Raw genomic sequence first — 23,869 nt, forward strand, 5'->3', positions numbered from 1 at the left:
AAGGGTGGGAGGGAGAAACTGGGAGATTGGGACTGACATATATGCACTACTACATATAAAATAGATAGCTAATAAGGACCTACTGTCAAGCACAGGGAACTCTACTCAGTACTCTGTAATGGCCTATATGGGAAAAGAATCTAAAAAAGAGTGGATATATGTATATGTATAACTGATTCACTTTGCTGTACACCTGAAACTAACATGACATGGTAAATCAACTATACTCCAATAAAAAAATTTTTAATTTTAAAAAATAAATGGCTGTAAAATTATAAACCCATTTAAAAATCATTCTATTTTCATTGTTCCTTCCCTATTGCTATTCCAATGATAAGTGTCATGCCCAGGAGGTTGAAAATAAATAACTTGGTATTTATTAATAAAGGAAAAAAACTCACAGATTAAGACAATGACAAAACAAGTCACATACTTGCAGAAAATACTGGCAAAGCACATAGCTGATAAAGGACTTGTATCCAATATATTAAAAAAAAAAACACTTAAAACTTAACAAAAAGAAAACAAACACAATTAAAAAGTGGGCAATGACTATGGAGAACAATATGGAAGTTCTTTAAAAAACTAAAAATAGAGCTCCCATATGATCCAGCGATCCCACTCCTGGGCATATATCTGAAAAAAACCTTAATTCAAAAAGATACATACACGCCCAAGGTTCACTGCAGCACTATTTACAATAGCCCAGACATGGAAGCAACCGAAGTGTCCATCAAAAGAGGAATGGATAAAGAAGATGTGGTACATATATACCATGGAATACTACTCAGCCATAAAAAAGAATGAAATAATGCCATTTGCAGCAACAAGGATGCAACTAGAGATTATCCTACTAAGTGAAGTCAGAAAGAGAAACACAAACACCATATGATGTCACTTATATGTGGAATCTAAAATATGACACAAATGAACTCATTTACAAAACAGGAACAGACTTACAGATGTAGAAGACAAACTTATGGTTACCTAAGGGGAAAGAGAGGGGGAGAGATAAATTAGGAGGTTGAGATTAACATATACACACTACTATATATAAAATAAATAATAATTTCCTACTGTATAGCACAGTAAACTATATTCACTCTCTGGTAATAACCTACAATAGAAAAGAATCTGATATATATGTATATATATCACTGTGCTGTACACCTGAAACTAACACAACATGTACATCAACTATACTCCAATTTTTAAAAAGTGGGCATTGATATGAACAGACACCTCACTAAAGAAGAAATACAGATAGAAATAAGCATTTGAAAAGATGCTTCACATTGTATGTTATTAGATAATTGCAAATTAAAATGAGATACCACTGCACACCTATTAGAATGGCTCAAATCCAAAACACTGACAACATGAAATGCTGGAGAGGATGTGGAGCAACAGGAACTCTCATTCAGTGCTGGTGGGAACGCACAATGGTCCACTCACTTCGGAAGACAGTTTGGCAGTATCTCACAAAGTTAAACATAGTCTTACATGCAATCTAGCCATTGTTATCCTAAGTATTTACCCAAATGAGCTGGAAACTTATTTTCATACAAAACCTACACACCAATGTTTATAGCAGCTATATTGATAATTTATTCATGATTCAGGCAGAAACTGGAAGCAACCGAGGTGTCCTTCAATAGGTGAAAAGAGAAACAAATTGTGTCCAGACAATGGAATATTACTCAGAGATAAAAAGGAATGAGCTGTCAACCCCCACCCCTCCAAAACAGGGGCTACTCTTCATTGCGGTGCACGGGCTTCTCGTCGTGGTGGCTTCTCTTGTTGCGGAGCACGGGCTCTAGGCACGCGGGCTCAGTAGTTGTGGCTCATGAGCTCTAGAGCACAGGCTCAGTAGCTGTGGCACACGGGCTTAGTTGCTCCGTGGCATGTGGGATCTTCCCGGACCAGGGCTCGAACCCATGTCCCCTGCATTGGCAGGCAGATTCTTAACCACTGCGCCACCAGGGAAGTCCCTACAATATAAATGGTATTTTAAATCTCGGTGAAAGGACCTGGGAGGGCCCCGGTGCCATGGTCCCCTCTGAGAGATCAAAGGTGCATCAGTATATTAAACACTGGGAAGACCTGAAGAGAAGAAACATGTTTGAGTCCCACGTTCCCTAGCTTTTTATTATTGAACTCCACTTTCTACCAATAATATCTATCGCCAAGCTGCACGGTACACTTTAGGAGAGGCTGGACTGGACGTTTTAAGGTCCCCTTAAACTGCCTTCCAAAGAGTGTCTCCCCTGTGTGCATCTAAACCCACTCAAGCGAAGGAAAATTATCACCCGGGCTCTCCGCTTCCCAGACTACGCTCACGACGCAACCTGCAGCGGTCTTCCTCACCACCCCTCCTTTGAAAGAAGGACTGAAATCAGCATCGACCCTCATATGCTGAATGAGAACGTCACCTTCTAGCTTCATTGACCTGTTCCTCCTCCAAGGCTCTATCCCTTTGTTTCCCCTGATTTTCCTCCCAACTCTGGGGCAGCTCTTTCTCCGCATGCTTCACCAACCCTCCTGTATTTAGCCTTTGACTGTTGAAAATACTCAGAGCTTTGTGAAAAGCTCCCTTATCTTCACCATCTCACTGTATCCTTTCACGTAAGTAATCTTGCACACGTTCATAGCTTTTCTTACAATAGCTCTGCCCACGGCATCCAAATACCCCCTCCAGGCACCTCAAACCCAATACGTGCAAAGAAATTCAAATGAACTTCACCGCCCTCTAAACGTGGTTCTTCTCCAGGAACTCCTCCTTTAGCAAATGCTCCCGCCGTTTCTCGAGTTGCATAAGTGAAATCCAGCACACTGGGTCATGCCCCATACCTCCCTCCGTGGCCCTGTCCAGTACTCTGTGCTTCTTACTCACCCTCCCACCCACTGCTCCCGTGAAGCCCCTCCCCTGTCACCCCAATCCCAGGGAACACCCCCACTTTTCTCTGGCTTTTATGCGGTAGCTTCCTAACAAGTCTTTAGGAATTCTAACCCCAACCTTCACACTTCACAGAGTAGTCTTTTAAAAACATACACTTGAACAAATAAACTCTCTCTTTAAAACATGCATCCTGTACTTTTTCTCAGACTTGCCAGTGACTCATTTATGATTATCTGATTGTTTCTTTTCACCATTACATTAGAATCCATCCGAAAAGGGTACATATAGCATTTTATGTGTTTACCTCGCTTAAAGCAGAGTTGCCCGGCTCCCAGTATGTTTGCAGTTAATATCCAATGAATTAATTAATAAAAATATACTCTTTAAATTCAGTACATATGTGTGTACCGATTAAGTTGAGAAATAAGACTGGTGTCAAAAGGGCCCGCCAAAGTGTAGGCAAAGGGCAGAAGCTAAACTAGTAACTACCCTCTCGATAAAGCTGGAAAGAGCTGGCCAACCACACAAGCATTAGAAAAAATGAAGAATCTAAGTAGGAAAATCACAGGTATTTAAGTGCTAGAAGGTCAAACAGGCCTTCTTCCTTTTTTGCAAATATCCCTGGTAGCATAAGATATTTATAATAGCTGATAACGATTGAAGACTACAGTATTACTACAGGGGTGGTAATAAGAGCATCGAACATGGAAGGCTGTTGCAAAGATTAAATCTTCACAAGTAAAGCACTTAGAACACTGCCTGTCAAACAAAAAGCCTACGCTACAGAGGAGCGGCATTAGAAGGGTCCACAGGTAGCAGGGAGGCCACTACACTGCTTTCACTGCAACCTAAGGAAGCTAACTTTACTTACAAAACAAAAGGAGGGAGACGTTTGCATGAAGAAACATATTTGGCATGAATAAAGAAGTGCTTTTTAGATGTTTTCCTTTAACCAACCCATAATCCTGTGAGGTAGTCTAGCCATCCCCATTTTCAGGTGAGGAAACTGAGCGTGAATCCAAAGATTAATTATTTTCCCCCAATTCAGGAAAGCAGTGAGCAGAGGAGCTCCACAAAATAGAAAATATGTTTCTGCTCCAGAGCCCAGGTTTCCACCTTGGGAATGAGACCTCCGGTCTGAGGGGCCCCCTTCCCACTGGTGAGTTTCTTTGGCCACGTGACTGCAACCCACAAAGCGAACACTCGGAGGATTTGCAGATCTGAGAACAGTTTATTTTCTCCAGGATTTCTGTTTCCTGATGAAGAAAATGGATGTTACGTTATCAATACTTAAGCCAAAGGCATTCTCTCCTCATTATTAATGAGGCAACAAACTAAATAGTCTTGGAGAGAGAAGAGGCCAGAATTGTCATCTCTCTTAGCATTTAACCTAAAGTCACGTTTTTCTCATAGATTAAAAACAAAGACTCTAGGACCAGTCTACCTGCGCTCACGTCCCAGTTCTGTCATATCAGGCTGTGCGATACTGGATGTTTAAGATATAAATAGCAAGTTCTCATAAGTATTAGCAGGTATCAATGTTATATTTAGCACATGTCATGCTTTCCTGACAGCATGACCTTCTTCAAAGGGACAGAATCTGGACGCTGAGGCAAAGCCGGTGGCTACCATCCAGGTTGCTTTGTAAAAGGTAAAAATAACTGGTTAAAAGCGGAAATCCATGTAAAAGGACATTTTCCTTTGGCAGATGTAACCCTTTTCATTCTCCCAGTCCCATCACATACTCCCCCCAAAGTGACACAAACTCCCCCCCAAAATGACACTTTATGGCTTAGCGCCCATGCATCAGCGTATCTTTTTTAAATGCTTTGACCAAGTGAGTATCCATGCTTCCCTAAGATGTAACTCAATTTACATTTGGGAAAAAGTGAGAACTGTGGGACTGAATTCTGAAAACGATGCTCACCCTTCTGCTGATCAACTCACATAATATTTAATTATATGCTAGTTAATATTTCAATGAACTGAAAAATACTTCCTCCTCTGAAATCTGAAAATACAATAAAAATTAGATATACTCTGATAAAAAAATGCTGTGTTAAACAGTTTAAAACCTCGATATTTATTATTAATTTTCTGCTTTACCCAACAAGTATTATCCTAATGAAATAAATTGGTACAAGACTGTCAGGTGTTCTTCAATGATTTTTTTGATTAATGATAATTAATGCATCATTAAAACCTGTAATATCAATTTGAGATAAATTGTCAGATATTACTAATTAATCTAGTATTCATTACACTTGCATTAGTCATGTTATTTTGGATGTAAAATGTTCTTTTGGAGATAATCATTGGTAAATCTGAATTACCTGAAATACTTTAAAATCTCCATTCTATAAAGGTTCATAATTAATAGTTTTTCTTCTTTGGATACATATGCACATCAATGAATGAGCATGTATCTTTTATTACACTGTATCTCTCTAAGTGGTCTTAGGACAGTAGAGCTAACGTCATTAACATTCATTAACACGCAGTCATTCTTTGTAATGGTCCTGCTGAGAATGAAACTTTCCTTCATACATTTTAGATGGAATTTGCTATTCTTTCTTTGGAAGATGTGAGCGCTCCCTAAATGTGTTTTCAGCACTTCGTCGTGATTGGCAATAAGCATAAAGCCGTGCTTAAAATGTGTTACATGTGGCTTAACTATCCTTCTATGTATGCGTTTTTGTACTTCATGATGTTTCTAATCATTACAATAGGAGATGATTTTTTGTGTCCACAAATTTGGAGGTTAAACCACAACATGATTTCAACCCTATAGCTTTGTGAATTTTTTATTTCAAATTTATTTTTTATGTCAGAAACTCAGCATCAACTTACATTGTATAATTATTATTGAAAGAAACTATGTGAATGTATTTTTATTATAACTTATTAAATTTATTTAAACTAAACAAATTTAAAAACCGTTCGCCCGTTTCTCCCCCCCTCACTCCCTGCTTTTGGCAATCACCAAACTGTTCACTGTGTCTGTGAGCTTGGGTTTTTGTTTATTTGTTTCTCGGTTTTTTTGATACACATATAAGAGATACCGTACGGTACTTGTTTTTCTCGGTCTGACTTATTTTATTTAGCTTAATACCCTCCAGGTCCATCCATGGTGTCGCAAATGGCAATATTTCATTTTTTATGACTAATATTTCATTTTATATATATATATATATATTACACACCACATCTTCTTTATCCATTCATGTATGGATGGACACTTAGGTGGCTTCCACATCTTGGCTACTATAAGTAATGCTGCCATGAACAATGGGGGTGTATGTATCTCTTCTAGTTAGTGTTTCCATTTGCCTTGGATAAACACCCAAAGTAAGATTGCTGGATCATATGGTAGTCCTATTTTTAATTTCTTGAGGAACCTCCATACTGTTCTCCATAGTGGCCCCACCAATTTACATGCCCACCAGCAGTGTAGAAGTGTTCCCTTTGCTCCACATCCTGGCCAACACTTGTTATTTCTTCTCTTTTTGATAACAGCCATTCTAACATGGCTGTGCCATTGTAAATGGGATTCTTTTCTTAAATTCTCTTCCTGATAGCTCTTTAGTAGTATGTAGAAATGCAACAGATTTTTGTTTGACTTTGTATCCTGCAACTTCACTGAATTCATTTATTAGTTCTAATGGTTTTTTGATGAAGTATTTAAAGTTTTCTGTATATACTACCATGTTATCTGCAAGTAGTGACAGCTTTACTTCTTTTCCGATCTGGATGCCTTTTATTTATTTTTCTTGACTAATTTCTCTGGCTAGAACTTCAAATACTATGCTCAATAAAGGTGGGGAGAGTGGGTATCCTTGCCTCCTTCCTGATCTTAGCTCTTCACCATTGAGTAAGATGTTAGCTGTGGGCTTGTCATTATTTGCTTTATTATGTTGAGGTACGTTCCCTCTATTCCAGCTTTGTTGAGAGTTTTTATCATAAAGAAATGTTGAATTTTGTCAAATGCTTTTTCTGCATCAATTGAGATGATCATATTAAGGTCAAGAGTTCGTAATTTTGATGAAGCTCCCATAATCATTTTCCCACTTTTTGTTTATGGTTTTAGTGTCCAATCTTCGAACTCGGGTTTTAAAGATTTTCTCTTACATTTTTCCTAAAATTTAATAATCTTACCTCTTACCATTAGGCCAGGAACCCACTGTGAATTACTTTTAGGTGAGTGTGTATTTTATGGAATTAGGTCTAAATTCAACTTTGTGCGTGTGGATATCTAATTGTCCCAGCACTATTTGTGGAAAACACTATCTTTTGTATTGAATTCCGTTGGTTCCTTGGTTGGCAATCAATTGGCCATAAGGGTAAAAATTTTTCTATACAATTCTATTCCATAGATCTAAATGTTTATGTTGACGGTAGTACCACACTGTTTCTGTTACTGTAGCTTTATAATAAATTTTGAAACCACAATTTTGTTGTGGATTTCTGAATATTTTTCATTTACACATAAATTTTAGGATTAGCAAATCAATTTCTGCAAAATGCCTGTTGGAATTTTTATGGAGATGGACATTCTTAACAATACTGAATCTTCCAATTCATGAACATGGAATATGTCTCAATTTACTTAGATCTCCAATTTCTCTTAACAATGTTTTATAGTTTTCAGTGTACAAGTCTTGCAACTTTTTCTGATATTTATTCCTATGCAATTTACTCTTTTGATGCTAATGTGAATGGAATTCTTGGTGTTATTTCAGTATTGTTCACTGATAGCATGGAAACGTAACTGATATTAGTACATACTGGGACCTTGCAGAATATGTTTATTAGCTCTACAAGTGCTTTTGTGGATTCCTTAGGACTTTCTACATATACAGTCATGTCATCTGCAAGTAAAGACAATTTTACTATTTCCTTTCCAGTCTAGATGCCTTTGGTCTCTTTTTCTCCCATTGTTGTTCAAGTAGAACCCCAATTTCAATGCTGAATAGGAGCGATAAGAGTGAGTATCTCTCCCTTGTTCCCAATCTTAAGGGGAAACATTAATTCTTTCACCACTGAATATTATTTTAATTGTAGTTTTTCCATAGATGCCTATTATCAGGTTGAGAAGGGTCCTCTGTATCCCCAGTTTGTTAACAGTTCTTTATCACGAACAGATGTTGAATATTGTCAAATTATTTTTCCATTTCTACTGACGTGATCCTGTAGTTTTGTACGTTATTCTACTAATATGATATATTACATTAAGTGATGTTCTGATGATAAACCAATCTTGAATTTCCAAAATAAATCCTGCTTGGTCATGGTATATAATCTTTTTTATATGTTGCTGAATTTGGTTTGCTAATACTTGGTTAAGAAATTTTTCATCTATATTCATGAATGATGTTGGTCCATAGTTCTCTTATGATACCTTTGTCTGGCTTTGGAATTACTGGCCTCATAAAATAAGTTGAGAGTGATTTCTCCCTCTGTTTTGTGCTTCTTTTTTAATTCTTCTCAAATATTGCTGTTCCCCAGGGATTTGCTCCAGTTCTGTTCTCCAACTGTTTTATATGCCCTCCTTCAATAATCTTACCCACACCCATATTATCAGCTTGCAATTTGTAGGCTGAGGACTTCCAAATCTGTTTCTCCAATTCAAATTTTGCTCTCAGGTTCTCTACTTCTCTTTCCAACTGCCTACAGGTTATTCGCATCTAAATGTTCACTGGCAATTCAAATACCCAACTGCCCTTTGTTAATGGAATAAAAGCCACCTATTTGTACACAGAACCATAGACTTACACACCACCACATAGTCAGTGAGCACACCACTGAGACACACTACTTCCAAAATATCTCTTGAACTTTTCTTCTATTTCTCTCCTCTGGCACTCATTATTTCTCATTTGGATTAAACTATTCCCTCAACTGCTTTATTTGTTCCTGTTTTTGGACCACTTTCAATACGTGTTTTAGCCAGGAGGCATCATTTGGAATATTAGAGGATATAACTAGAATTTCCCTTAATTTCTAGATGAAATCTTGAATCAACAGAAAGGCACTGTCCTCCAAAGCAACCTGACTTTTACAGCCCCCAATGTCATACTCATAAAGAGTAATAGCAAGAGATATAGGGGAAGATGGCGGAAGAGTAAGACGCGGAGATCATCTTCCTCCCCACACATATATCAGATACATCAGAAATACATCTACACGTGGAACAACTCCTACAGAACACGTACTGGACGCTGGCAGAAGTCCTCATACCTCCCAAAAGGCAAGAACTCCCCACGTACCTGGGTAGGCCAAAAGAAAAAAGAATAAACAGAGACAAAAGAATAGGGATGGGACCTGCACCAGTGGGAGGGAGCCGTGAAGGAGGAAAGGTTTCCACACACTAGAAACCCCTTCGCGGGCGGAGACTGTGGGTGGCGGAGGCGGGAGCTTCGGAGCCGCGAAGAAGAGCACAGCACAGGGGTGCGGAGGGCAAAGCGGGGAGATTCCTGCACAGAGGATTGGTGCCGACCGGCACTCACCAGCCCGAGAGGCTTGTCTGCTCACCCACCGGGGCGAGCAGGGCTGGGAGCTGAGGCTCGGGCTTTGGTCGGAGCTCAGGGAGAGGACTGGGGTTGGCGGCGTGAACACAGCCTGAAGGGGCTAGTGCGCCACGGCTGGCCGGGAGGAAGTCTGGGGAAAAGTCTGGACCTGCCGAAGAGGCAAGAGACTTTTTCTTCCCTGTTTGTTGCCTGGTGCGCAAGGAGAGGGGATTAAGAGCGCTGCTTAAAGGAGCTCCAGAGACGGGCACGAGCCGCAGCTAAAAGCGCGGACCCCAGAGACGGGCGTGAGACGCTAAGGCTGCTGCTGCCGCCACCAAGAAGCCTGTGTTCGAGCACAGGTCACTATCCACACCCCGCTTCCGGGGAGCCTACGCAGCCCGCCACTGCCAGGGTCCCCGGATCCAGGGACAACTTCCCCGGGAGAATGCACGGCGTGCCTCAGGCTGGTGCAATGTCATGCTGGCCTCTGCTGCCACAGGCTCGCCCCACACTCCGTGCCCCTCCCTCCCTGTGGCCTGAGTGAGCCAGAGCCCCCGAATCAGTGGCTCCTTTAACCCCGTCCTGTCTGAGCGAAGAACAGACGCCCTCCGGCGACCTACACACAGAGGCGGGGCCAAATCCAAAGCTGAACCCTGGGAGCTGTGCGATAAAACAAGAGAAAGGGAAATCTCTCCCAGCAGCTTCAGGAGCAGCCGATTAAACCTCCACAATCAACTTGATGTACCCTGCATGTGTGGAATACCTGAATAGACAACGAATCATCCCAAATTGAGGAGGTGGACTTTGAGAGCAAGATTTATTACTTTTTCCCCTTTTCCTGTTTTTGTGAGTCTGTATGTGTATGCTTCTGTGTGAGATTTTGTCTGTATAGCTTTGCTTTCACTATTTGTCCTAGGGTTCTATCCGTCCATTTTTTTGTTGTTGTTGTTTGTTTTACTTAAAAAAAATTTTTTTTCTTAATAATTATTATTTTATTTTAATAACTTGATTTTATTTTACCTTACTTTATTTTCTTTTATCCTCTTTCTTTCTTTCTTTCTACTTTTTCTCCCTTTTATTCTGAGCTGTGTGGATGAAAGGCTCTTGGTGCTGCAGCCAGGAGTCAGTGCTGGGCCTCTGAGGTGGGAGAGCCAACTTCAGGACACTGGTCCACAAGAGAGCTCCCAGCTCCATGTAAAATCAAACAGCGAAAATCTCCCAGAGATCTCCATCTCAACACCAACACCCAGCTTCACTCAACGACCAGCAAACTACAGTGCTGCACACCCTATGCCAAACAACTAGCAACACAGGAACACAGCCCCATGCATTAGCAGAGAGGCTGCCTAAAATTATAATAAGGCCACAGACACCCCAAAACACACCACCAGACGTGGACCTGCCCACCAGAAAGACAAGATCCAGCCTCATCCACCAGAACACAGGCACTGGTCCCCTCCATCAGGAAGCCTACACAACCCACTGAACCAACTTTAGCCACTGGGGACAGACACCAAAAACAACAGGAACTACGAACCTGCAGCCTGCAAAAAGGAGACCCCAAACACAGTGAGATAAGCAACATGAGAAGACAGAGAAACACACAGCAGATGAAGGAGCAAGGTAAACATCCAACAGACCTAACAAATGAAGAGGAAATAGGCAGTCTATCTGAAAAAGAATTCAGAATAACGATAGTAAAGATGATCCAAAATCTTGGAAATAGAATAGAGAAAATGCAAGAAACATTTAACAAGGACCTAAAAGAACTAAAGAGGAAAAAGCAATGATGAACAACACAATAAATGAAATTAAAAGTACTCTAGATGGGATCAATAGCAGAATAACTGAGGCAGAAGAACGGATAAGTGACCTGGAAGATAAAATAGTGGAAATGACTACTGCAGAGCAGAATAAAGAAAAAAGAATGAAAAGAACTGAAGACACACTCAGAGACCTCTGGAACAACATTAAACGCAGCAACATTCGAATTATAGGGGTTCCAGAAGAAGAAGAGACAAAGAAAGGGACTGAGAAAATATTTGAAGAGATTATAGTTGAAAACGTCCCTAATATGGGAAAGGAAATAGTTAATCAAGTCCAGGAAGCACAGAGAGTCCCATACAGGATAAATCCAAGGAGAAATACGCCAAGACACATATTAATCAAACTGTCAAAAATTAAATACAAAGAAAACATATTAAAAACAGCAAGGGAAAAACAACAAATAACACATAAGGGAATCCCCATAAGGTTAACAGCTGATCTTTCAGCAGAAACTCTGCAAGCCAGAAGGGACTGGCAGGACATATTTAAAGTGATGAAGGAGAAAAACCTACAACCAAGATTACTCTACCCAGCAAGGATCTCATTCAGATTTGATGGAGAAATTAAAACCTTTACAGACAAGCAAAAGCTGAGAGAGTTCAGCACCACCAAACCAGCTTTACAACAAATGCTAAAGGATCTTCTCTAGGCAAGAAACACAAGAGAATGAAAAGACCTACAATAACGAACCCAAAACATTTAAGAAAATGGGAATAGGAACATACATCTCGATAATTACCTTAAATGTAAATGGACTAAATGCTCCCACCAAAAGACACAGACTGGCTGAATGGATACAAAAACAAGACCCATATATATGCTGTCTACAAGAGACCCACTTCAGACCTAGAGACACATACAGACTGAAAGTGAGGGGATGGAAAAAGATATTCCATGCAAATGGAAATCAAAAGAAAGCTGAAGTAGCAATTCTCATATCAGACAAAATAAAGACTATTACAAGAGACAAAGAAGGACACTACATAATGATCAAGGGATCGATCCAAGAAGAAGATATAACAATTGTAAATATTTATGCACCCTACATAGGAGCACCTCAATACATAAGGCAAATACTAACAGCCATAAAAGGGGAAATCGACAGTAACACATTCAGAGTAGGGGACTTTAACACCCCACTTTCACCAATGGACAGATCATCCAAAATGAAAATAAATAAGGAAACACAAGCTTTAAATGATACATTAAACAAGATGGACTTAATTGATATTTATAGGACATTCCATCCAAAAACAACAGAATACACATTTTTCTCAAGTGCTCATGGAACATTGTCCAGGATAGATCATATCTTGGGTCACAAATCAAGCCTTGGTAAACTTAAGAATATTGAAATCGTATCAAGTATCTTTTCTGACCACAACGCTATGAGACTAGATGTCAATTACAGGAAAAGGTCTGTAAAAAATACAAACACATGGAGGCTAAACAATACACTACTTAATAACGAAGTGATCACTGAAGAAATGAAAGAGGAAATTAAAAAATACCTAGAAACAAATGACAATGGAGACACGAAGACCCAAAACCTGTGGGATGCAGCAAAAGCAGTTCTAAGAGGGAAGTTTATAGCAATACAATCCTACCTTAAGAAACAGGAAACATCTCAAATAAACAGCCTAATCTTGCACCTCAAGCAATCAGAGAAAGAAGAACAAAAAAACCCCAAAGTTAGCAGAAGGAAAGAAATCATAGAGATCAGATCAGAAATACATGAAAAAGAAATGAAGGAAACGATAGCAGAGATCAATAAAACTAAAAGCTGGTTCTTTGGGAAGATAAACAAAATTGATAAAACATTAGCCAGACTCATCAAGAAAAATGGGAGAAGACTCAAATCAATAGAATTAGAAATGAAAAAGGAGAAGTAACAACTGACACTGCAGAAATACAAAAGATCATGAGAGATTACTACAAGCAACTCTATGCCAATAAAATGGACAACCTGGAAGAGATGGACAAATTCTTAGAAAAGCACAACCTGCAAAGACTGAATCAGGAAGAAATAGAAAATATGAACAGACCAATCACAAGCACTGAAATTGAAACTGTGATTTAAAATCATCCAACAAACAAAGCCCAGAACCAGATGGCTTCACAGGCGAAATCTATCAAACATTTAGAGAAGAGCTAACATCCATCCTTCTCAAACTCTTCCAAAATATAGCAGAGGAAGGAACACTCCCAAACTCATTCTACGAGGCCACCATCACCCTGACACCAAAACCAGACAAGGATGTCACAAAGAAAGAAAACTACAGGCCAATATCACTGATGAACATAGATGCAAAAATCCTCAACAAAATACTAGCAAACAGAATCCAACAGCACATTAAAAGGCTCATACACCATGATCAAGTGGGGTTTATGCCAGGAATGCAAGGATTCTTCAATATACACAAATCAATCAATGTGATACACCATATTAACAAATTGAAGGAGAAAAGCCATATGATCATCTCAATAGATGCAGAGAAAGCGTTCAACAAAATTCAACACCCATTTATGATAAAAAGTCTCCAGAAAGTAGGCATAGAGGGAACTTTCCTCAACATAATAAAGGCCATATATGCCAAACCCACAGCCAACACCATCCTCAATGGTGAAAAACTGAAAGCATTTCCACTAAGATCAGGAACAAGACAAGGTTGCCCACTCTCACCACTCTTATTCAACATAGTTTTGGAAGTTTTAGCCACAGCAATCAGAGAAGAAAAGGAAATAAAAGGAATCCAAATCGGAAAAGAAGAAGTAAAGCTGTCACTGTTTGCAGATGACATGATACTATACATAGAGAATCCTGAGATGCTACCAGAAAATTACTAGAGCTAATCAATGAATTTGGTAAAGTAGCAGGATACAAAACTAATGCACAGAAATGTCTGGCATTCCTATACACTAATGATGAAAAATCTGAAAGTGAAATCAAGAAAACACTCCCATTTACCACTGCAACAAAAAGAATAAAATATCTAGGAATAAACCTACCTAAGGAGACAAAAGACCTGTATGCAGAAAATTATAAGACACTGATGAAAGAAATTAAAGATGATACAAATAGATGGAGAGATATACCATATTCTTGGATTGGAAGAATCAACATTGTGAAAATGACTCTACTACCCAAAGCAATCTACAGATTCAATGCAATCCCTATCAAACTACCACTGGTATTTTTCAAAAAACTAAAATAAAAAATTTCACAATTTGTATGGAAACACCAAAGACCCCAAATAGCCAAAGCAATCTTGAGAATGAAAAACGGAGCTGGAGGAATCAGGCTCCCTGACTTCAAACTACTACAAAGCTACAGTAATCAAGACAGTATGGTACTGGCACAAAAACAGAAACATAGATCAATGGAACAGGATAGAAAGCCCAGAGGTAAACCCACGCACATATGGTCACCTTATCTTTGATAAAGGAGGCAGGAATGTACAGTGGAGAAAGGACAGCCTCTTCGATAAGTGGTGCTGGGAAAACTGGACAGGTACATGTAAAAGTATGAGATTAGATCACTCCCTAACACCATACACAAAAATAAGCTCAAAATGGATTAAAGATCTATATGTAAAGCCAGAAACTATAAAACTCTTAGAGGAAAACATAGGCAGAACACTCTATGACATAAATCACAGCAAGATCCTTTCTGACCCACCTCCTAGAGTAATGGAAATAAAAACAAAAATAAACAAATGGGACCTAATGAAACTTCAAAGCTTTTGCACAGCAAAGGAAACCATAAACAAGACCAAAAGACAACACTCAGAATGGGAGAAAATATGTGCAAATGAAGCAACTGACAAAGGATTAATCTCCAAAATTTACAAGCAGCTCATGCAGCTCAATAACAAAAAAACAAACAACCCAATCCAAAAATGGGCAGAAGACCGAAATAGACATTTCTCCAAAGAAGATATACAGATTGCCAACAAACACATGAAAGAATGCTCAACATCATTAATCATTCAGGAAATGCAAGTCAAAACTACAATGAGATATCATCTCACACCAGTCAGAATGGCCATCATCAAAAAATCTAGAAACAATAAATGCTGGAGAGGGTGTGGAGAAAAGGGAACACTCTTGCACTGCCGGTGGGAATGTGAATTGGTACAGCCGCTATGGAGAACAGTAAGGAGGTTCCTTAAAAAACTACAAATAGAACTACCATACAACCCAGCAATCCCACTACTGGGCATATACCCTGAGAAAAGCATAATTCAAAAAGAGTCATGTACCAAAATGTTCATTGCAGCTCTATTTACAATAGCCAGGAGATGGAAACAACCTAAGTGTCCATCATTGGATGAATGGATAAAGAAGATGTGGCACATATATACAATGCAATATTACTCAGCCATAAAAAGAAACGAAATTGAGCTATTTGTAATGAGGTGGATAGACCTAGAGTCTGTCATACAGAGTGAAGTAAGTCAGAAAGAGAAAGACAAATACCGTATGATAACACATATATATGGGATTTAAGGGGAAAAAAATGTCATGAAGAATTTAGGGGTAAGACAGGAATAAAGACACAGATCTACTAGAGAATGCACGTGAGGGTATGGGGAGGGTGAAGGGTAAGCTGGGACAAAGTGAGAGAGTGGCATGGACATATATACACTACCAAACGTAAAATAGATAGCTAGTGGGAAGCAGCCGCATAGCACAGGGAGATCAGCTCGGTGCTTTGTGACCACCTAGAGGGGTGGGATAGGGAGGCTGGGAGGGAGGGAGACGCAAGAGGGAAGAGATATGGGAACATATGTATATGTATAACTGATTCACTTTGTTATAAAGCAGAAACTAACACACGATTGTAAAGCAATTATACTCCAATAAAGATGTTAAAAAAAAAAAAGAGTAATAGCAGGTACCCCATTATTATTTACCCTTTTTCACCTTATCCCTTGATAATGTAAAAGCTGTGCCTAAGGTTAATTCTGACCTTTTTTCCATTAAGAACTTATCCTCTCTTTAGTTACTTCCTGCAACTGTGGCACAAAATTTAAGGCTTTTCATCCAAACTCTTAGATCCACAGGAAAGTTATCAGGTATATATTAATGTCAGATTCATAACTGTAAATAACCTTACTGCAAGATAAGTTTCTTTAATTTGTTCATTTGAATGTATGGTCATACCATTTTCCTAAAATCTAATATAATCTGAAGAAACAAATAATTTTAAAAGAAAAATTGAAGTGCCAAATACAAATATATATATAATTATATATATTATATATATATATAGAGAGAGAGAGAGAGAGGGAAAAGAGAAACATGGCAAATAAGGAAATTATTTTCTCACCCATAACCCTCAGAAAGCCAAGTGTAATACATTTGCTTGATAAATGGATATTGTAGTTAAAATCATAAAAGGCAATTACGGTGACATTTTCAGCCATCTGCACGTACAATGCCAACAGCACTGAGCTATATATTTAAACTAACTGCTGTTAATAAAAGTGCCTGTTTAAAAAAAATCAGCTCACTTACAAATGAAAACAACAGTTAATACCAATTACCAGTTGTCAAGGTAACAGCTGAATAGTAAATGGAGGGTATTTTGTTCCTTTGGCTTCTACAATATGCTTCCTGGATTGGGGCACAGGGTACAAAGTCAAACGTCTTTGAGGTTACAAGGCTGAGGTCAGTTATGCTTCCTTTGGCATTTAGACACCACCACTACAGTTATACTGCAACACTATTAATTATGTTCGATTGCCTCCTTGTCTAGTTTTTTTTTTTTTTTTGCGGTACGCGGGCCTCACTGTTGTGGCCTCTCCCGTTGCGGAGCACAGGCTCCGGACGCGCAGGCTCAGCGGCCACGGCTCACGGGCCCAGCCGCTCCGCGGCACGCGGGATCCTCCCGGACCGGGGCTCGAACCCGTGTCCCCTGCATCGGCAGGCGGACTCTCAACCACTGCGCCACCAGGGCAGCCCTCCTTGTCTAGTTTTTAAAGCAAATGATTACATAGCATTTATATCTTGAAACATTCCTATACTGGTCGTTAGAACAGTATGCTTTCCAATATCGCAAGACTTCTCCTCCTTTCAAAAGAAGTCACTTTGTTTAAAAATTTGCAAAGTTTTCTATGTCCATTTCACTTCCCTATAAATCACATATAAAATTTTAAAAGTCAACACTAATGTTATATATAAGACCTAAAAAGAACCACTTTATGGTGCGTTTTCTGATTTATGATTTTCTAAACTTTAAAAATACATTTACAAAAGAATTTTTGTGTAACCTACTTTTCTTTGGTGTTATTTCATCTGTAGAATCTTAAATTTTATTTTTATTTATTTTCTTTTTCTTAAAGGGAAGGAGAAAATATTTACTGTGCACCTACTGTGCACCAGACGCTAGGCTTGGTACTTCACAGGTATTATCCTGATACTCATAACAAAACTACAAGGCTTGAGTTATTATCTCCATTTTTCAATTGGAAAAACTGAGACTCAGATAAAGTAATATGACCCCAGTCATGCAGTTGGGAAGATGTGGAACTAAAATTTAAATGTGAGCCTAATCAACTCCAATTCTGCATACTAGAGCTGATAGCTTCTTTCTCAACTAACTGACATTCTAGATTCCTCTCTGTCCAGCCTTAGCTCTCATTATCACTAACTGGCAATTATTAGATGTCCACCTGTACATAGCCCTTCCTGAACATACAGGTAAAGAGTCACACGGATGAAGATGGAGCCATTTTGTGTAAACTTAAAGTCTGGAATACACTGACATTTTCATGCTATGAAAAAAGTACTTCTGGTTCTTTTTTTTTTTTTTTTGACTTGAATAATTTTTTCTTTTTTTTCTTTTTTATACAGCAGGTTCTTATTAGTCATCCATTTTCTACACATCACTGTATACGTGTCAATCCCAATCGCCTAATTCATCACACCACCACCACCACTCCCGCCGCTTTCCCTGCTTGGTGTCCATACGTTTGTTCTCTACATCTGTGTCTCTATTTCTGCCCTGCAAACCAGTTATCTGTACCGTTAAAATCTTAAATTTTAGTTGTGTAAATACGGCACACTTTGTAGCACTTCTTTACCAACGAGTAACATTTAGGCTCAGATTTTCTTATATTAACTATACAAGTTGAATACATTATATAAATTGGCTTTTAAAATCTTGATGTTTGAAAATCTTTAGTAGGTAGAAAATATATCGTATTTATTCATAACAATGTTGGCTATGTCTCTACGATGTGCTCAGGATTAGTTATCAAAGAATCAGGACAATATACAAGTTTGTAGAGTATGGATATTAGAAATTATGTAGGGTGGTTGTCTAAGAGTGGTCCCTGGGCAAGTCGCATCACCAGGTAACATGTCAGAAATGCAAACATCAGGCCCCCATCCAGAACTTTGGCATCAGACCTTCTGTTGGTGGGACCCAGCAAAGCCTTTGAACTAGTCCTCTGGTCATGCTGAGGCGTGTTTAAGTGTAAGAACTAGTGAACTAGACTAGTGCTTCCAGACACCTGTCCACCGAGTAACACTGATTCGTGGACAAATCATACCAGCTAGCATCACAGAAAAGAATTACAGCCAGGAGCAATTCCTTAGAAAATATTAAACTTTAAGATGATATCTGATTGGAATTTTCTGGTTATAAGAATGCATTCTCGGGCTTCCCTGGTGGCACAGTGGTTGAGAGTCCGCCTGCCGATGCAGGGGACGCGGGTTCATGCCCCAGTCCGGGAAGATCCCACATGCCGCAGAGCGGCTGGGCCCGTGAGCCATGGCCACTGAGCCTGCATGTCCGGAGCCTGTGCTCCACAACGGGAGAGGCCACGGCAGTGAGAGGCCCGCGTACTGCAAAAAAAAAAAAAAAAAATGCATTCTCTTTATTAAAACAACGGTGACAGCAAGTCTCTTTTTAAGGTCCCTTTGTAGGAAAATTAAAAATCAGGAACTCTATTCATTCTTAACATTTCTTTTCTGTCGGAGGGAGGGGCAGCTATTGGGTTTCTGGTGAATAAAGTACAGTCACTGTCAAGTGTTTTTATTCACAGATGCAGAACTGAACCAGTGTGATGAAGGGGCTGCTCTACATCACACAGCAATTCCATGCAGAGCTGGACAAAACCCCCGACCTCTGCACCCTGAACCCAGCGCCACTGTATCACTGGGCTCTCTAGGACCACAGATGGCAGGACCAAATTTACAGGCATATCATTTGACAGGTTCTAGAAACCCAAAGAAGTAGAAGTGATGAATAATGTATACAGTGAGCAACAGAAGGAAGGGTGACGGGTTAGCAAGTCCTCATGGACCAGGCAGGGCCGTGCCGGAAAATGAGACTGGTGGACTGGTGGGGGGATGCAGTACCACTGCGTGGACACCCCGCATACCCCGGCTCCCACCTTCCCTTCACACCGCAGTGAGCCCTCCTTCACACGCGGCCCCCTCTCCTCCCACTGTGGTATAAAGACCATACAGTTCACAGGAAGTGCCTTTTTTCTCACCCTTAGCAGCGAGCATACAAAGTTTCACCTGAGGTGTAGGAAATCAAGTTGGCTCTACTTACAAAGGCTGAGTGTCTCTCAGCACATTCACTACTGTGCCCCTGGTTTATGTCATGGCTAGGTTTTAATTTTAGCTTCCCAAGCACTCCACTTGCTCGCTCCCCCTCCCCTCTGGTCTTTCATCAGCCCCACAGTCAGAGTCATGAGTCAGAACGTAGGCCAGATCGTGTCACTGCTCTGGACAAAACCTGCATTGTCTTCCCTTTCCTCCGAGGACAAGAGTCAAAGGCTCCCTCCTGCCTGCGAGTCCGTGGGGGGGGGCGGGGGGGGCGGGGTCTGCCCCCTGCCTCCCTACCTCCACCCCCTGCTTCACACATGCCAGCCCTCATGTTGTCAAACACACCTGCAACACTTTACATTCGGAGGCTTCGGCCTCAGCCCGCCCTGCGCCTGGAACACATTTCTCCCGAATACCTTCAAGTCATGCTTCCTCACCTCGTGTAAGGCTTTGCCCAGAAGTCAGTTTCTGCCACTTTCTCAAAATCCCACCCTATTTATTTATCTATCTATCTTAGCATCTTTTTTTTTTGCGGTACGCGGGCCTCTCACTGTTGTGGCCTCTCCCGCTGCGGAGCACAGGCTCCGGACGCACAGGCTCAGTGGCCATGGCTCACGGGCCCAGCCGCTCCGCGGCATGTGGGATCTTCCTGGACGGGGGAACGAACCCACGTCCCCTGCATCGGCAGGCAGACTCTCAACCGCTGCGCCACCAGGGAAGCCCTATCTTAACATCTTTATTGGAATATACTTGCTTTACAATGATGTGTTAGTTTCTGCTGTATGGAACCTTCCTCAACCATGCACTCCCTATTCCTCTTTCCTGCTGTGTTTCTCTCTATGGCACGTACACCATCTAACATTCTTTACGTTTTAAATTTTAACTTTTGTCAGTCTTCCTCTTCCAGAATTTAACCTTTGTGACAGTGGTGATTTCTGTCTGCTTTGTTCATTCACAGCTGTTAAGTTTAGCACCCAAAACAGTGCGTGGCACCTAGGAAGTAGAGAACACTCGAATTAACTACTGAATAAATTATCAAGATGTTTTTGTAAAAGAAAATTCTGCAACGATCTGCCTTAGAAAGAGCGAGGAAGGGGACGTCTTTGTGCAGCTGGACTCAAAGGCTTAGAGTCCTCTGTACTTCCTATTGTGCCAGCAATAGGAATATTTTTAGTAACACTATCAGAATTCCTCGTCCTATGCAAAGTTCATTTACAATCCTTGCAAGGCATTGACCTCTTATACATGAACATCATGTTAGTTTGTTTCCAGTAAGGGTTGGTCGATGACAACGTGTCTACTGCTTGCTTTGAATATGCTACATACAATATACGCTACATACAATACACACTCACCATTTTTCCTGCCTCTGTCTCTCTCTTCCTTCCCTCCCTCCTTCCTTCCTTCCTCAGGAGCTCCTGTAACATTGCACTAAGTCTAGACACACAGAAAAATGTATCTTTTCAATGATCCTTCCCATACGCACCGGGGCATCACTCATCCCTAACTGCTCTTAATCACCACTACGTTGCGGTGATTCTTGCTGTGGGGCTTCCTGTTTTATTCTAACGTAAAGAGGTTGATCTCTGAGACGGAAGTATACCCCCATGTGTAATCCTCCACAGAGTCTCAAAGGGCATCAGCTGGGCAGGTATCTGTGAGTGAGAGCCCTTGAAGTCTCGCCCGCACGGACCACCACCGCTTTAATCTACGAGGAGTGTCAGGTATACAGGATGAACACTTCCAGCAGATGCCAGGATTTGGAGCTTTAAGATGCACTCATTTTTCAACTGATCCTTCGTGGACTGGTCTTGGAAGCATAATAAAGAGATCCCTGTGGAGTCTGCAGAAGGATCCTGGTATTAGTTTGCTCGGGCCGCCATAACCGAAGCCCTCAGACTGGGTAACTTAAACAGCAGGAATGAATTCTCTCAGTCTGGAAGCTAGGAGCTCAAGACCGAGGCGCGGGCAGGCGTCACTCCTGATGAAGCCTCAGGCGGCCACCTCCTCACTGTGTCCTCACCTCTTCCCCTGCGCACATGCCCGCGGTGTCTCTGGGGGTCCTAACCTCCTCTCCCTCTAAGGGCACCATGCTGTCAGGTTGGGGCCCACCTACCGGCCTCATTTTAATTCAACCATCTGTGTAAAGGCCCTGTCTCCAAATACAGTCACATTCTGAGGTACCGGGGGTCAGGACTTCCACATGGGAACGTGAGGAAGACACAATTCAGCCCATCACAATCCTGAGGAAGATTTGCCTGTAACTTTCACACGTTTCTCCTTAAAACAACAGACGTGCATTCACAGCAGCCAGAGAGAGACCCTTAGCCTTCGTGAAGAAAGTGCACGAATTATATGAGAAGCAGCCTGAATCCTCTCTTGTTTGCAGGTCATTATAAAGATGCTGGTTAGGACCCCTTAGACATTCCACTGCCTTCCTCAGAATGGGCATAAGCCAGAATTTAGTCATGCAAATAAGGATTTTTAAAGGGCCTTCAGACTCCGCGCCCTTGGCCTAAACTCATCTCTCAGCCCTGCTCCCTCAGCTTCATCCTGGACTTTCTCTCTCATCCACCATGAGGAATGAGCTTTGCTCCAAATGAGCATTATGTCGATTCTCGGACATGCACACATAATTCATACATGAATTCACTGCTTAGACTCTGATTTATCACTCTTGCTCTTTTACCCTAAAATAGTAACACGTGCTGAGAAAAGAGCTCACACGCTGAAAATTAAATTAACATACATCATGTTAAAATATTCACTCATTTGAAAATATGTATTCATTCATATGAAAATATCCATGGAACACCAACAGGAAGGATAAAACAGGTGAAAATGTAGTAAGCAAAAATTATAACAAAGACATAAACTCACCGAAAGATGGGTCTGGACCTTGCGCAGCTGCTGGTAGGGACTCTGCCCTCGGAGGGTCCTGCCCGGTGCGGGTGTCCTTGTTCACCTGCAGCAGCCATGGGACGGTCTGCCAGGATGATCGGTGGCTGGAGCTTCACATCCCATGGTACCTGCTCGACCTCTGGACGGGCTGAGACCACAGATCGGTGATGCCGTCAACAGACTCTAGCGAAGCCTCCAGACAGCAAGGAGCAGGTGAGTGTCTCTGCTGGCGACACTCCGTGTGTGCTGTCACAGCCAGCAGGAGAGGAGTGAGGCCGTCCTGACGCCACGGAGACCCGACAGGTGGACGCTCCAGGTGTGGCCCTCGCTGCACTCCGCCCTGTGCAGCTTTTCCCTCGGCTGGTTTCAGTTTGTGCCTTTAGCTCTAATCAACCTTAACTGGGAGTGGAACAGCTTTCCAGGAACTCCGGTCCCGGCAGATTATCCAGTCAGAGTGGTCTCCTGGCCGATGTTCTGACTTCACTATGATGTAAAAGGAATAAAGTAATTTGAGTGGCATTTACAAAAGAGGAAGAATACAACAGGTAGGCCCAGGGTGAGGATGTGCTAGTTACCTAAGAGAGTTAGAGTTTCCCAGAAGAGAGCGGGGCTCGTGGGGAAGCTGTATGGGGAACAATGGAAGGAAGGTCCTTTCTAGCATACGAGATGGGATGCACACAGGCGGTGGCAAAAAGGGGAGAGCCTGTGTGTGCTTTGAGATCGGACAGCACTGTGACACATGTGGTAGGAACCTGCCCAATTTAGATGGATGTAATATAACTACCCGGGGGTGTGACCTCAGTCCAGGGGTACTGATTTTTTCTTTCTTTCTTTTGCTTTCTTTTCCTCCTTCCTTTCTTTTCTCTTTCTTTCTTCTTTCTTTCTCTTTCTCTTCCTTCCTTCCTTCCTTCCTCCCTCCCTACCTCCCTTCCTTCCTTCCTTTCTTTCCATATAGTTCATTTACAAAGTTGTGTTAGTTTCAGGTATACAGCAAAGTGATTCGGTTACGCTTATATATGTATCCTTATCCAGATTCCTTTCCCATACAAGTTGTTACAAAATATTGAGTATAGTTGCCTGTGCTGATTTTAGACTTCTGGCCTCCAGAACTGTGAGAGAATACATTTCTATTGTCTACAGCCATTAAGTGTGTAGTGATTTGTTACAGCCG

At 41.1% G+C, this 23,869-nt stretch overlaps 1 protein-coding gene across 1 annotated transcript in view; it reads left to right on the forward strand.

The window, feature by feature from the left end:
• The first annotated feature begins 22,865 nt into the window (after positions 1-22,865).
• The window catches only part of ANXA10 (annexin A10), a 100,134-nt gene continuing 99,130 nt past the window's right edge, over positions 22,866-23,869 (forward strand). The window contains exon 1 of the mRNA XM_089912585.1: positions 22,866-22,911. Within this exon, the coding sequence (XP_089768711.1) occupies positions 22,866-22,911 (46 nt within the window). The remainder of the gene's footprint in view (positions 22,912-23,869) is intronic.

The sequence above is a fragment of the Delphinapterus leucas genome, chromosome 6 (assembly GCF_059928025.1).
Source record: "Delphinapterus leucas isolate spDelLeu-1000000601 "Yukka" chromosome 6, BTC_Dleu_Yukka2, whole genome shotgun sequence".
Taxonomy (NCBI): domain Eukaryota; kingdom Metazoa; phylum Chordata; class Mammalia; order Artiodactyla; family Monodontidae; genus Delphinapterus; species Delphinapterus leucas.